The sequence below is a fragment of the Daphnia carinata genome, chromosome 4 (assembly GCF_022539665.2).
Source record: "Daphnia carinata strain CSIRO-1 chromosome 4, CSIRO_AGI_Dcar_HiC_V3, whole genome shotgun sequence".
Lineage (NCBI taxonomy): Eukaryota > Metazoa > Arthropoda > Branchiopoda > Diplostraca > Daphniidae > Daphnia > Daphnia carinata.
Window position 1 is genome coordinate 2,424,871 of NC_081334.1, and position 13,309 is coordinate 2,438,179.

Here is a 13,309-nt window from a genome sequence, read left to right on the forward strand (position 1 = left end):
ACATTCCAAAATTTCTTCTTCTTGCTCACATATGTGAGCAAGCGGTCGTCATATACTCGGACGACGACAGACTTGCAAAACCGAAACTTATATGGGTACATGTACTATTTCTCGTGCTTTGTAAACTTTTATCTCGCCGCCTTGTATTTTCATTTTGAACAGTACTGAAATCCTTATACAATTTTAAATTCAAATAATGTATTTTCCTAGAATATTAGATTTTTGGAGTATATCTTGTGATATTCAACCAATTCCGATAAGTGTTAGGTTTTGCAGGAAAAAATGTTAAGCCCGACTAAATAAGCCCGACTCGTCTTATTTTTGCACGAATATTCGATGTAATTAAAAAACGGCTAACTTGACAAGAAAACGAATGATTTTTTCTGAATCGGTGTTAAATTTTGATTATACTCAGTGATTTTCATCGAATTCCAAGAGATGTCATTTTTTGGCCGATATTGACAAAAGTGGTAAGGCTATAGCCTTTGCACTTTTTCATTTTTGGCTAAATTTTAAATTTTGCTTAAAATACATGATTCCAATTCAGAATTGAATGCTTATCATGGAAATCAAATTTATTTTTCAATTGGTCTTATGGTTTTTTAATTAAACGTAAAAAACGAAAAAATAAGAAAAGTCGGGCTTAATAATCAGCAAGAAAATTACATGCTGATTCCGGGAAAATTGCTATTTTTTTTCATTAAGTTTATCGTTTTTGAAATACACCGAATATTTGATACATTACTAGCGCGCCAGTACGCTACAGCGCTAGCGCGATGCAGCAGAAATATTTGGGTAAAACGGGTTGCCATATTGCCATAGTTTTCACAATTTCTTTTCATACGTCTGTAAAGCGAATGGCGATGATTTCGAAATATGGCAGATGTGGATCGGTTAACTAATTATGACTATATCTACCTACACTACCAATAGTTGACGATCTGTCGAGCGTGCCGGTGTGATTTGTCCGTGGGAGAAGCAGTCTAGAAAGTCAACGTAATATAGTGCCGTCTCATCCATTATTTTAGATGACATCCTTTGTCACATCAATGAAAATTCTAATCCTTCTAATAGATTTACCCAACTGTGAGCAAGAGTCAGCTTCGGGAATGTAAGCGCTCAGCAGATACAACAACGAGCCATATTCAAGTTGTAGCACAAAGTTCGTACAGTTGTGATTATTCCCGAACACCTATGCGGTAGGAAATGCTTGACAGGCAAATGGTACGATAAAATCCCATAAACATGAATCGAATGAATAAATTGAAAGGCAAATGGTACAATAAAATTCCATCAATATCAATGTAATGAATAGATTTTTCCATCCAGGCTTTGCGGCAACTGCCATATAGCTTCTTATTGCATGATGGAACAAGGATTCACCATCGTCATCAAGTATGTTACACATGGTAATGCATTTCTACAGAGTTAGCTTAATTTACTAACTTTAATCAAACATTTGCTATATTAGGCAGAACACTGCTGAAAGAATGTAGGGATATGACGAACAGGACTTCGGAAAATGTCTACCCCAAGGGTGATGATTACATTTGTCTTCTCACCATTAATCAGCTGTAGGATAAAACTTGATGTACTATCAAAATATTTCACTCTTTCTTATTAGTAAAATGCAACACAACTTAATTGTTCTTTTTCTCTCTTTTAGGATTTCCCGGGTAAAACTGTGTTGCTAATGTAATGTTACGGATGCTTCCTAATCTGTCTAGCAGTCATTTTCAAGGATGATCAAATCAGGAGGTTTAGAAGAAGTATATGTCTAACATTGAATTTTTGAATGGGTTTACCCAACATTTTTTTCATTAGCTTATAGAACAGCCAGCCAATGACACACAATTTAACTGTTTGATAACTTTTTGGAAGGACATTATATGATGGAGGATCAGCCATTCAAAGTGGCATTTTATGGTAGATATTTCAACCACTCATTGTTGTTTGTAGTGAACACATACGTTCTTCAATAACAAAACAAAAAAATGTTTTGCTTTCTAGATTGGGCTGAATCACATTTCTGTTATTCTGTGGCTGATAGATGGACCGGTACTGATTAACTTTGTTTGCGTAATTAATTTTTTTCGTTATTTTTGTTAAAATTCCAGTCTGCGTTGGTTCTGTTATGCGGACAAATAGCATAAATTTTTTCTTTTCAACGTTATAATTGGATAGTGTCAAGCTGATTAGATTCATTTAGGTGTTCATTTTACTGTCAGCTATTAATATTTTGCATTCCATATAATCGTAATTCCCAGTGAATAATTGAAGTGCTGGAAAATAAAATTAATTTTCTTTACAATTTGATTTCAGGGTATCTTTAGATTTTTATAGTTTTGAGTTTATTCAAGAGTCTGCAAGCTCTTTGCTGACTTCCTCATTCAGATATCGCCTGTCGACGATTTCACAGCCTCACGCAATTAAAGAACGTATGACAAAAAGTAAGTGATCTAAGCTAATGAACACAATGCAATGTATTCTAACTATACCATTCAAAACAAAATTCCAGGCAAAAATGATGTATTCGGAGCAGAAAAATGAAGGTGTATCCATTTAATTGAAATAGGCACACGACAACGCTCAATCGACGTCCTTGTCTCAGTAGAGAATTTTTTCCGTTGAACATATGGCCGAAATAATATTGCAGTTGTTCAAGAAAGAAAATTGTATTGTCAGACAGCATTAATGTTTAATAGCTTGAAATCCAGAGATGTGTGAAGTTGCGAAATTTCTAGATGTGAAGTGCAATCAAGCTTCTTGTTGAATTGTGAACCCAAATTATGTATTTCCTAGAAATATCTAGGTTTTTGGATAAATAAATAAAAGACAGTGAAAAAACTGGGCTCAAAAACGTGTTAAATCGCTATATTATAAAAATACTGTTCATGATTTTGGTCGCTGCATTTGTTTAAATAAAATTGAAATGGTACAAATATGGGGGGGGGGGGGGTCGCCCCCCATATTTGCCATTCACGCTCAAGAAGTTTGTAAAAAGAGTTCACATCAGTGCAGTTCCCGTCTCGAAAAAACAAGATTTTCAGTTTTTACGAATATTTCGGTTATTAATTGGAAAACAAGATGACGCTGCTGTGCCACTGTTTACTTAGTGACTGTGGGAGTAGTGAAACCTGTGTTCGAAAAGTTTTTGTGAAGTATGTCGTATTCCAAGGGAAAATTCAAGAAAATCTAATGGTGGTTCTGTGTGTTTTCATCCTAGAGTGTGTTTTGCAAGTGAAGCCCACAAAATGCTTGGTTTTTATGTTACATGTCTTGTAATCACCTATGTCAGCTGTCAAACCAAAAACTGTTCGCAACCCAATATGTTGCATTCATCAAACTATTCTGGTGCTCATTGAGAGGTATAAGACTTATGTTTTGTTATCAGAATCTCACTGATGGATTTGCTTTTAAGGTTTAGCTCATGAAACTTCATTTGTAAAGGATACTTCCCGTTGAGGAGTGTCACCAAAGATGCAAATCCTATGGGTAGGAATACCATAATAGTATTCTTCTAATCTTTAACCATTCATGGTCTCCTATCAATTGTAATCTAACAGTTGCACTAAATTCGTCTTATGCTGCAGTGCCAACTGAAACCACAGCCATTTCCGAAGTTATATACTATACTTAGCCTACCAACAGACAAAGACATGTACCTCAACACAATTTATATTGGTATTGGTAAACTTTTCTCATACCTAGTATAGTTTGTTTGTTTTATAAATTCAATATTCAACCATAGGACTGCCAACTCTTTGCCGTCTGCTGCCTATGTGCTGGCCCTACAGTATTTCTAGCCATTGGACAACAGAAGTAAGTCAAATTGCTTTCATACATTTGGCTACATCAGCAATCTTATATTTCCCCCTAAGTAATTCTTTTTCTTTACATCTACGATACAGAACAAAGCCTTCTTCCTCTTCTCCACGCCCGTCTTCACCTCGCCCGTCATCCCATCTTCGCTTCGCCTGTCGTCCCGCCTTTGCATCGCCCGTCGTCCCATCTTCGCCTCGCCCGTCGTCCCGTCTTCGCCTCGCCCGTCGCCCCGTCTTCGCCGCGCCCGTCGCCTCGCCCCGTCTTCGTCTCGCCCGTCGCCTCGCCCGTCGCCCCGTCTTCGTCTCGCCCGTCCCGTCGCCTCGCCCGTCGCCTCGCCCGTCGCCTCGCCCGTCGCCGCGTCTTCGCTCCGCCCGTCGCCTCGCCCGTCGCCTCGCCCGTCGCCGCGTCTTCGCTCCGCCCGTCGCCCTGTCTTCACCCCGCCCGTCGTCCCGTCTACGCCTCGCCGGTCATCCCTTCTTCGCCTCGTGGTCGCCCCGCCTTCGCCTCGCCCGCCATCCCGTCTTCGCTTCGTGGTCGCCGCGTCTTCGCCTCGTCGTTTTGGTATTGTGTGTGTTTTGCAATGTTTATTCTTAACTAACCCGTTGGCTGCCACCCACTTTTTATCCCCTTTTTTTTTTTTGTAGCGTGACAGGGACGGGCCACGCTGTTCTGCGCCATGGCTATCTGCCATGGGGTGGAGCAGCGCCACTGCCCAAGATTGGCCGAATGGCCCGCAAGGCAATGCACCGTTAGGGAATCCCTTTATCGAGACGGCGATGTAGACCTGGGATGTGCATTTCCGTAAAGGTCTCATCGCCGTTTCAGCCCGGACTGTCCTCAGTCCCCCTTGGTCGCTATCCTTTAGATAGCGATGTAGCTATAGTAGATAGTAGTGGCGTGGCAGCCAACGTGTTAGTTAAGTGTATTTGTATGTATTGTATGTTGTATTATGTGGAATATGTATAGTGGTGGATTTGTGGGTGGAAGGAGGGAAAATAAAATGCTTTGTAATATTATTTGTTTAGTTGTTTAATTGACTGGTATGGGGATCGAACCCAAGTATTCTAGCATGCTAAGCAATAGCTTTGCCATTATGCCATCTATAATTTGTTATTACCTTGATAGGCATTCCATAATAACCTAATGACGAACTTATTTTAACATACGCATCAAAATCTAAACTAATGCATGTAAGGACAGTCATGGCGCAATGGTAGCGTGCCGTGCTGGAATACTATAGGTTTGTGGTTCAAATCCCACATGAACGATGAATTAATGGGAACAACGCACCAAAGGTGGCATAAACAGAGGAGGAATAAGCAAACTAAATAAATAAAAGTTGATAAATGTATTGTGTGAAGACAGCGGACAATGGAAGAACAAATTTTGCAAAACATATTTTGTAAAAAAAATTTTATTGACAATTCTCTGCACATTAGAATTATTTTTGCAACTTTAAAAAGGCACAATAGCCCTTTCAAAAATTGCCGTCAACCCAGGCAGGGGGAGACACTGCCTTGTTGACCCACCGGGGAGATTACCCGGTGATTGGCTAAGAGAAGCCGGAAGAAGAGCTGAAGATTTGGAACATTTTTACAGGAGCGATTAACCTTTACTTCGGATTTGTGGGCAGCCACATCGCCCTCCGTGAACACATCATCGGACTAAGCGGACACCCCACGTCCCCTTTCCGGCCAGAGCCCTCCAAACCTCGGTATATGTTGTTTTTAAATATACCGTACAGTAGGGGCATGACCCCCTACGGGCTTATTATGAGTCAAGGGGAAACGGGGCTACGGAAAGGAAGGGAGCCCAGATATACACTTCAATTTTTTAAACATTAAATACCGTTTTTAAATGAGCATGTCAATAAAGTATGGAAATTCCATGTAGTGTATCCAATCATAATGCTTCATTCAGTACGTTGCCCCAAACAAGGAACCTTTTCAGTCTGTAGGAGTTAACCTTCCTCAACTCCATTTCGTTGTAGAGAAAGTTGCCCTTTAGAAAAACAATTCAAGAATTAAATGAACGGGTATTTTAGATATATTAGATATCTTACCATTTAACGCCATCAATGAAAAGTGTTATCAGTGCCTACAACGAATGACTAGGTGTAAGCATCTATTTGCGCTAGCGAAAAAAATACAGCCGCCACAGGATGGTGGACTAAACTTGTCTCACGCCCGACATGGCGTGACCGGAGAACTCCCGTCATGAATTGCTTCCTGTTTTGCACTGCGTGCGAAAAAAGACTAGATTTTAGCAAGGAAATGAAAAACTACATTCAATTCAATACACGGTCTTCATAAACATAGTGAAATCACAACGTTTAGTTCTGCATATGCAATTTCGAATGTTTACCTTGCATCATATTAATAGGCAATATATTTTTTGTCTTCATAACATACCAAACCGTTATTTCTTACAAAAATTTGAACTCTTTTTCGTTTTTCTTTGCTCAGCAATAAAAAGAACGTAATAACCTGAAGTAAATTGTTTACAAACTGTTACCGTCACGGATTACATGTGGCCAGAAAACCAATTTTTGTGCAGAGTTACTTCTACATAAATCCATATGCTAATCACTAAAAAAGTAGGCAAAAAACTACAGGCTTACATTTTAAAGTCCAATTATCTTTTACGCTTCATAAAAGGTATGTCATACCAATAAGAAGCAAAAAAAAAACCTAACTTACATCGTTCATCCACGACACAAATGTAATTGCCGAAAAAAAAAGCAAGGTGACTAAGATAGGTAGCCATCTGGCGTTGACAGCACAAACCATAAGAATTTTACCAAGAAAAGTTAACAGTAAGAGATTTAAGGCATTTTCTAAAACGCTTTTACCTTCCGAATCTGTAAATGAAGTGATTTTCCCGCGAAGGTGGTCCCCTAAAGTAGCGGAGGAACGACGTCTTCCTTCAGCACAGCGGTCATTTCTAGATAAATCCATCACTATCCTGATTCCTTCACTAAAAAAATAGACAAGAAGCCACAGGCTTTCATTTTATACAATTAATTGTACTTTACACTTCATTAAAGCTATATTATTGAAAAAACAAACAAAAAAAAAACAGAAAATTAACTTACATAATTGATCCACGACTCGAAATGCAAAGGCGGGAAAAAAGCAACGTGAACCATCAGAGGCAAGCGAGGTGACTTACATTGGTAGCCATCTGGAGTTGACGGAAAAACCTATAAGAGTTTTACCAAGAAAGGTTAACATCACCACATCAAAGAGATTTTCTACAACGATTTTACCTAGGAATCTGTAAATGATGTAATTTTTCCGCGACGATGGTCGCCCAACGAACGATGTCTTCCTATAACCTTTTCATGGTAACGAAATAAATTAAAAAAACAGTGTTCAAGCAACCTGTGGGTACCTTTTTTGTTTGTCGCATGTCGGGAAGACGCACATTATGTTATTTTGTAAGTCTTTTGGCTGTAGTTAGATCCAGTTCCTTTTGAGTTTTACACCAACAACACATCGTCACAAGGAACAAAATTAGAAGGCAACAAATTTCCGAAACCAAAAAAACCTTTGTTCAAGATCAAATTCTTCCAGAGCTTCGTTTTTGCTGATTGCGAATTTGTTTGAATCCTTTCTTATTCTGTTCTTCAGCTTTGCAAGACGTTAAGGTCCATTCTTGAATGCTAATGAAAAATCCCCATATGAGGAAATCGGCGTAGGCGAAATGGCAGATGCCACGGCGATGCCCTCATTTACGTACTACATTGTCATCTGCCAGCGCCTTTCTTCATTCCGGTCATTATTGGGGCTTGCATCAGGAACTAAATGGTCTTCGTTCGGATTTTCAAGTTCTCCTCTCCCGGGTTTCGGCACATTTACTGGTTGTTCATTCCACAACTGTATTCCATCCTTCCAGACCTAGTTAAGACGAAATTGAAAAAACAAACAACTGTAACATCATCTTAAAAGCAAAAAAATACAAGAAAAAATCAATCGAACTTGAAATCAATTTTTAAGAATAGTTGTTTTTTTGCGCAGAAAGCGCTTGCCTCATTCAGGATATCACAGACACCCTTGTTTATGTCAAGACTTTGATTTTGGAAAAAAATTCTGAACCTTTGGCTAGGCAGTTGCAACAACCTCATCTTCTAGGGACTAGCTGTATAATTCATAACATCTCCAACATAAATGTGTGGATTGTATTGATGCAAATTTGCATACTTGCTCTAGCGTGACAGAAATTCATCAACACAAAGTAACCTGTAGAGGAAAAAGATTATCATGAGACGGAGACAAACAAGGATGTTAACATTACCACAAGAACTACAATCTTTCAAACATTCAAGTTTTAAACATCTCAAAAGCTATCAAATATACAGTCTAAATGATGTTAACAAGACCTCTGAAAATCAAGAATTTACAAGTGATTTTTTTGAACAAAGTGGATTAAAACCCATCCTTCGAGAAATCCAGTAGCTGGTATTACCTCTAAATGCATTTTCAGTATCTAATACTCTCGACTGGATTAATTCTATCCACTGCAAACAGATGCACCTGCCAAACAAACGGTGAACAAGAAAGGGCTAATAACTGTACGATAAACTGAAAAAAAAAAAAAAACACTACACTACCTACACTACCTACACTACCTACACTACACTATACTACATATATATACACTACACTATCCTACCACGTGCACGGCACAAATGAAGTAATCGACACTTCCAGACGGTTACCTAGCAGTTAAATATTTCCTCACTAGATGTCTTGATATATCAATATTGCCAGGATGCCACAATTATTCATCCGTTTTTCCCTTTTGCTTAAAAAACTATAAGCTCACCATTAAAATAAGCTAAATTTTCGTGATTGCCGATCAATTTTTAATCGAAATAATGTATTTTTAGCTAAATCTAAAATTTAGCCAAAATTGAAAAAGTGAGAAGGGTATAGCCTTCTCATTTTCATGAAAATCTTCAAAAATCGACATCTCTTAAAATTCAATAAAAAAACACACTGCATGCCTAAAACTGAATGCTGATTCTGGCTGTATTATTAGTTTTCTCGCTAGTTATGTCATTTTTGAAAAAACACAGTCGTAGCAATAATAGCGCAAGGCAACAAAAGTTCTTGGCCTTCGACCTAATTTCTACGTGCTGCCATCTAGTGCACAAAAAATTTAGGTTAGTTATTTACAATTTACAAATACAAAGTTAGTTATTTTTAAAATCCTATAAGCGCTCTTTATACGTTTATTTCGTTGATAAATAAGGAGAACACCGCTACATAGCAGTAGCCTATTACGTTGGACGCTTTGATGAGGCAATATTGTATTACTACTCTACAATTATATTTTCTTCCTTTTTTCCCCCCGTTTTTTAGTTGGAACTATTGCTTGGTCAGCGCGCTATTTATTCTAGGTATTTGCATGCGAATTACCCGATGTGTTGATATTGAACGAGGCAATGACGACGGCCTAGGGAAGACAGCCGACACTAAGGACGACGGCTACGACGACTAGGAGGGTAGTAGTTTCAGGTGGACTTCCGCAATTGAGGCAAGGTGCTGTAGGAACCATTGGCGCGACTATGGTGGTTGCGGGGGGCTCACAGTTTACACATGGAGCTGTCGGGACCACTATCGTGGTGGTAGTTGTTGGTGGAGTCTCGCAATTCAAACAGGGAGCGGTCGGAACAACGATAGTAGTAGTGGTAGGTGGTGCAGTAGTAGACGTGGTCGATGGCGTCGTTTTTGTAGTGGCAGTAGGAATTGGCTGCTGTCCTCCGACGACATTGAGCCAATAGTAATAGACAGATAATCGAGTAAAAATGCTTGGAACATAAGGAGTCCCGCAGCCTTGGTTTTTGGACATAATCCCCACTGCAATACCATTTTGTACCAATGGAGATCCTTCGTCATACTGGCACGGACTCGCGACATCTTTGTAAAGAATTTGTTTTTAATAAATGAAATTTTAATGCAATGCAAAAAGCAAAAATACTTACCGCTGCCAGCGCAAATCATGTAACTATTGTTGAATTCTATCGAACCGTAGCTTAAGCAATCAGCTGGCATTGAGAGCTCTGTCTTACGGAGCTTCGTAACTTCTATGCCATCCGCCTATTTCAACATCGTACCAATAACAATATCACACGACTCTTATAGCAAAAAGAAAAAAATTAATTATTCTTCAAAATCTAACCGTTGTTGCTCCCCATCCCATGGTGATGGCTGTACTTATTGTTTCATCCACTTCGTCGTACCGGAAGGCCTGCACGGCAGTGCCGAACACCACGGGCCTATTAAGCTATAGATACACCAAGCATTTGATGTAAATAATAATACTAAAGCTTGATATAAAAAATGTTATGGCATACTTACGGATATTAAGGCGATGTCGTTCATTTTGGTTAGCGGGTCGTAATCATCGTTGATGGAAACGGATGACACTGCAATGACTTGCTGTTGAGCGGATGGTTGTATAAGGCTTACGATGCCCACCACAACAACCAACTGATTCGGTAAAAGCCTACACTCGCATCATATAAGATTCAAGGATAGAAAGAAAACGTTAATACAAGCCATCGTTCAAAAACGATTGTAGTTGACAACAGAAATTACCCGTAGACACAGGAGGCTGTTGTTACAATCCATCGTTCATTGTAGATAAAACCACTGCAAATGTGGCGACGATCAAGCTGAATGGAAGCGATGTAAGGGAACTCGCCTTCAACTGCCAGACTTCCTCCCGCGATGCGGCCAGAGATATCTTGCGGTGCTCCTTCACGTTTGGGACAATAGAAAATGGCAATCAAAAATCAGAAATCGTTTAGGGCTACCTGGAGGATTGAGAAACATACAGTATTTATATTTTTATTTTTATTTTTATGTATTCCTCTACATAAAAAATCGGAGCGGAAAATATTTTTTAGAGCCTATAGCGGCTGCTGCTGCCGCCGTAGCGACCTTGAATATTTTCCGCTGCGATTTAAAAAGTAGATAAGTAGGAAAATCGGCAACTATGCGGGATGGGAAGATAGCGCAAATTTCCTTGGAATAAAAATTTGCCGTTTTTAACTCAAAATTAGAGTGATTCTGCATATGGCATGATATGCAGAATCCCATATTAGATTATAGTTTAAATGATGCTTTTTTTTTTAAGCCCAAAAAACTCCCTCGTAGCCCCATTTATCGTCGCGTACATGAGAGCCAAAGTTGCCCCATTTACTATTGGCCCTCTCGACTGTCCGGAAACTTTTGCCAGCTATTTTAAACGGCCTTTCCCGTGAAAGAAAAATTCACAAAAAAAAATCACGTATAAAACTAATCTTAAGGAACAACTTCATTTTCAGAATCATCTATGTCCGATGATTAGTATATTTTTAAGAGTTAAAAGAAAAACCGGTTTTTCCATAAGCCGCTCTCGGCTGTCCGGAAACTTTCGGCAGGTACTGTACCTGTGGCGAATGCGATCAGGAGCGAAAATATTAAAATGTTCCTCATAACTGGAGCTTGACTGCTGGTACTGCTGATGACGGACAACTGACTGGTTCCCCTATTTTAAACGTTACTAGTGTACATCTTCGTCTTGATAAAATGCAGACGGATAGTGATTTTGAAATCAAAGACTATCGTGTTACTGCCCCCTCCCGTTCTTTCGATAAGCCAAAAATTATGAACATAAAGGCATATAATGGCTTTAGAAAGTTCAAGAATTTTACGAGCATTTTTTAATTCATGGTTTATTGAACTAACGCAAGACCATATCAAACTCTAGCAGTTTCCCTTAATGGTTTGCAAGCGAAGGGCAGGTAGTTATTGTTGACGTCACTGATCATATCTTGATGACCTTTTCAGTTAATCACACAAAGAATTAAAATGACAAATAAGTAATCATCGTACTTGATAGTCAGCCTTCTTCCCCAGATGTAACATTCTCCGGAATAGTTCCCAAGCTCTTCATCGTGAAAGTAGACACCCTTTTATACTTAAGCCCTGTCAAAATTTGTCGCAATGACATGAACGATGCAACGCATACTGCAAGATAAGGGGATTTTCTTTTGTTTTTGTCGTCTTCTTCATTTATGAGTGATGCTCATCACTATCAATGATTGGTTTCCTCACTACTGCTGATAAATCGACAGGCGGCAAAAGTTCATTGCAATAACAGGTGCAGAGTTTCACGATGATAGCCCACGTCTTTTATTTTCTATTTTCTTTAAGCCGTTTCAGCAAAGGATAGTAGGCTAGTAGTGCAGCAATAAAACCCATTGAACTTGAAAGGGTCGGATTATTTGTCCGGCGGATCAACGGCGGGTTATATATCTTGATAAACAATGAGATTCCTTGCAGGGCTGGTTACATGTGGAAGTCAAAGGAAGAATGCGCTCCTACCGGCCCAGCCTCTTTTCGTTATACGACGATGGAGATCATAACAATCATTACATTTTACAACAATCAAATTAACTCAAAACCACTGACGTCGTGTAGACAAAAAATAAAATTCCAAGAATAAGATTACCATATCATAGAAGCGGTTACATATTACGTAAGCTTCCTGTTTCGAATTCCCCGAATTTCTTTAGTCCAGCTGTCCGTCTTTTTGCTGACGATGGTCTTTTTGCCTCTTCTTCTTCATTCCAACCCTTTTTCTTTCTTTTTCCGTATAGCAAACGTTTCACACCGGTAGCCAGAACGTTTTAGATGCAAATGCACTGCTAGCGTCGATGGAACAATCATTGGGTTCCGTCTTCCTTTTATTTATTGGCTAGTTTTGTTATGGAATTTCAATACGCATATAATGCAGTGTCAGTGTATCCAATTGATTCTTCGTCAAGAACATCCAAATGACGAACTACCAGGCGTGAAACGAGTACATCCAAATGTCAACGTATGTTTTCTCTTTTTACCTGACACGATAAGCACAAGTGAACTGTCAATTAATCTGCGATTGTCCTATTAAAACAAATATCCATAGATGACTCTTTGATTAGTTGGCAGTTATCGACTGTAAAAAGAAACTGTTGGCGATAACGTAAAACGCCCTCGTATTTGAGATAAATTACGAAATGTAGGTGCCATGTAATCAGTGAGTGACGTAACTCGCAGTTTCGCATTACTCGTGTTGCACCGTCTTAGGTATAACTGCCTCACCATAGTTTTTAAATCCACATTCGCTACATTCTTGCCCTAGTGTGAGCGGGTATGTATACGATATCTGAGATGCCAATCGTAAGTTTTGATTTTACATACAAACGTCAATAATGAGTTGAACAAACTAGAGTGACCGTCGTCGTTGATTTCGCTCCGCGTTCTTTTGGGAATCGCATCGATAAGTATCTCATAATTTCCTCGAGTTGAAACACATACAGACCTCATCGATCGATGGGCCGTCCTGTATTAAAGTGTTGTATTGCAGCAAGGAATGTATCTTTCAGCTTCCTTTTTCAACCATTCCTTTCTTCTGGTCTTCATCTATTTGTTCTCTTTCGAACCCATTC

At 39.2% G+C, this 13,309-nt stretch overlaps 1 protein-coding gene and 3 long non-coding RNA genes across 5 annotated transcripts; 2 read left to right on the forward strand and 2 right to left on the reverse strand.

Moving 5' to 3' along the window:
- Window positions 1-935: 935 nt before the first annotated feature.
- Window positions 936-2,780, forward strand: LOC130695459 (uncharacterized). 2 transcript variants are annotated; one of them, XR_009002400.2, is made up of 9 exons: window positions 936-996; window positions 1,075-1,224; window positions 1,330-1,409; window positions 1,472-1,591; window positions 1,667-1,769; window positions 1,825-1,926; window positions 2,011-2,058; window positions 2,323-2,450; window positions 2,519-2,780. It is a non-coding gene; the product is annotated as an uncharacterized LOC130695459 (long non-coding RNA). The 2 variants fall into 2 exon arrangements; XR_009002401.2 differs by having other exon boundaries at window positions 1,330-1,395.
- Window positions 2,781-3,136: 356 nt separating this feature from the next.
- On the forward strand, window positions 3,137-3,815 carry LOC130695683 (uncharacterized). The gene is made up of 4 exons (XR_009002455.2): window positions 3,137-3,368; window positions 3,422-3,495; window positions 3,567-3,684; window positions 3,752-3,815. It is a non-coding gene; the product is annotated as an uncharacterized LOC130695683 (long non-coding RNA).
- A 1,487-nt stretch (window positions 3,816-5,302) lies between these two features.
- LOC130695527 (uncharacterized) lies at window positions 5,303-8,038 on the reverse strand. Its single transcript, XR_009002413.2, has 7 exons — window positions 7,923-8,038; window positions 7,219-7,724; window positions 7,094-7,162; window positions 6,920-7,027; window positions 6,677-6,801; window positions 5,888-6,063; window positions 5,303-5,826 (listed from the first exon to the last, which is right to left on the reverse strand). It is a non-coding gene; the product is annotated as an uncharacterized LOC130695527 (long non-coding RNA).
- A 1,087-nt stretch (window positions 8,039-9,125) lies between these two features.
- LOC130695266 (complement factor D-like) lies at window positions 9,126-11,416 on the reverse strand. The gene is made up of 6 exons (XM_057518384.2): window positions 11,267-11,416; window positions 10,431-10,590; window positions 10,191-10,338; window positions 10,012-10,116; window positions 9,815-9,929; window positions 9,126-9,749 (listed from the first exon to the last, which is right to left on the reverse strand). Exons 1-6 carry the CDS (start codon window positions 11,310-11,312, stop codon window positions 9,286-9,288), a joined length of 1,038 nt encoding a protein of 345 aa, XP_057374367.1. The 5' UTR covers window positions 11,313-11,416; the 3' UTR covers window positions 9,126-9,285.
- Between the last annotated feature and the right edge of the window lie 1,893 nt (window positions 11,417-13,309).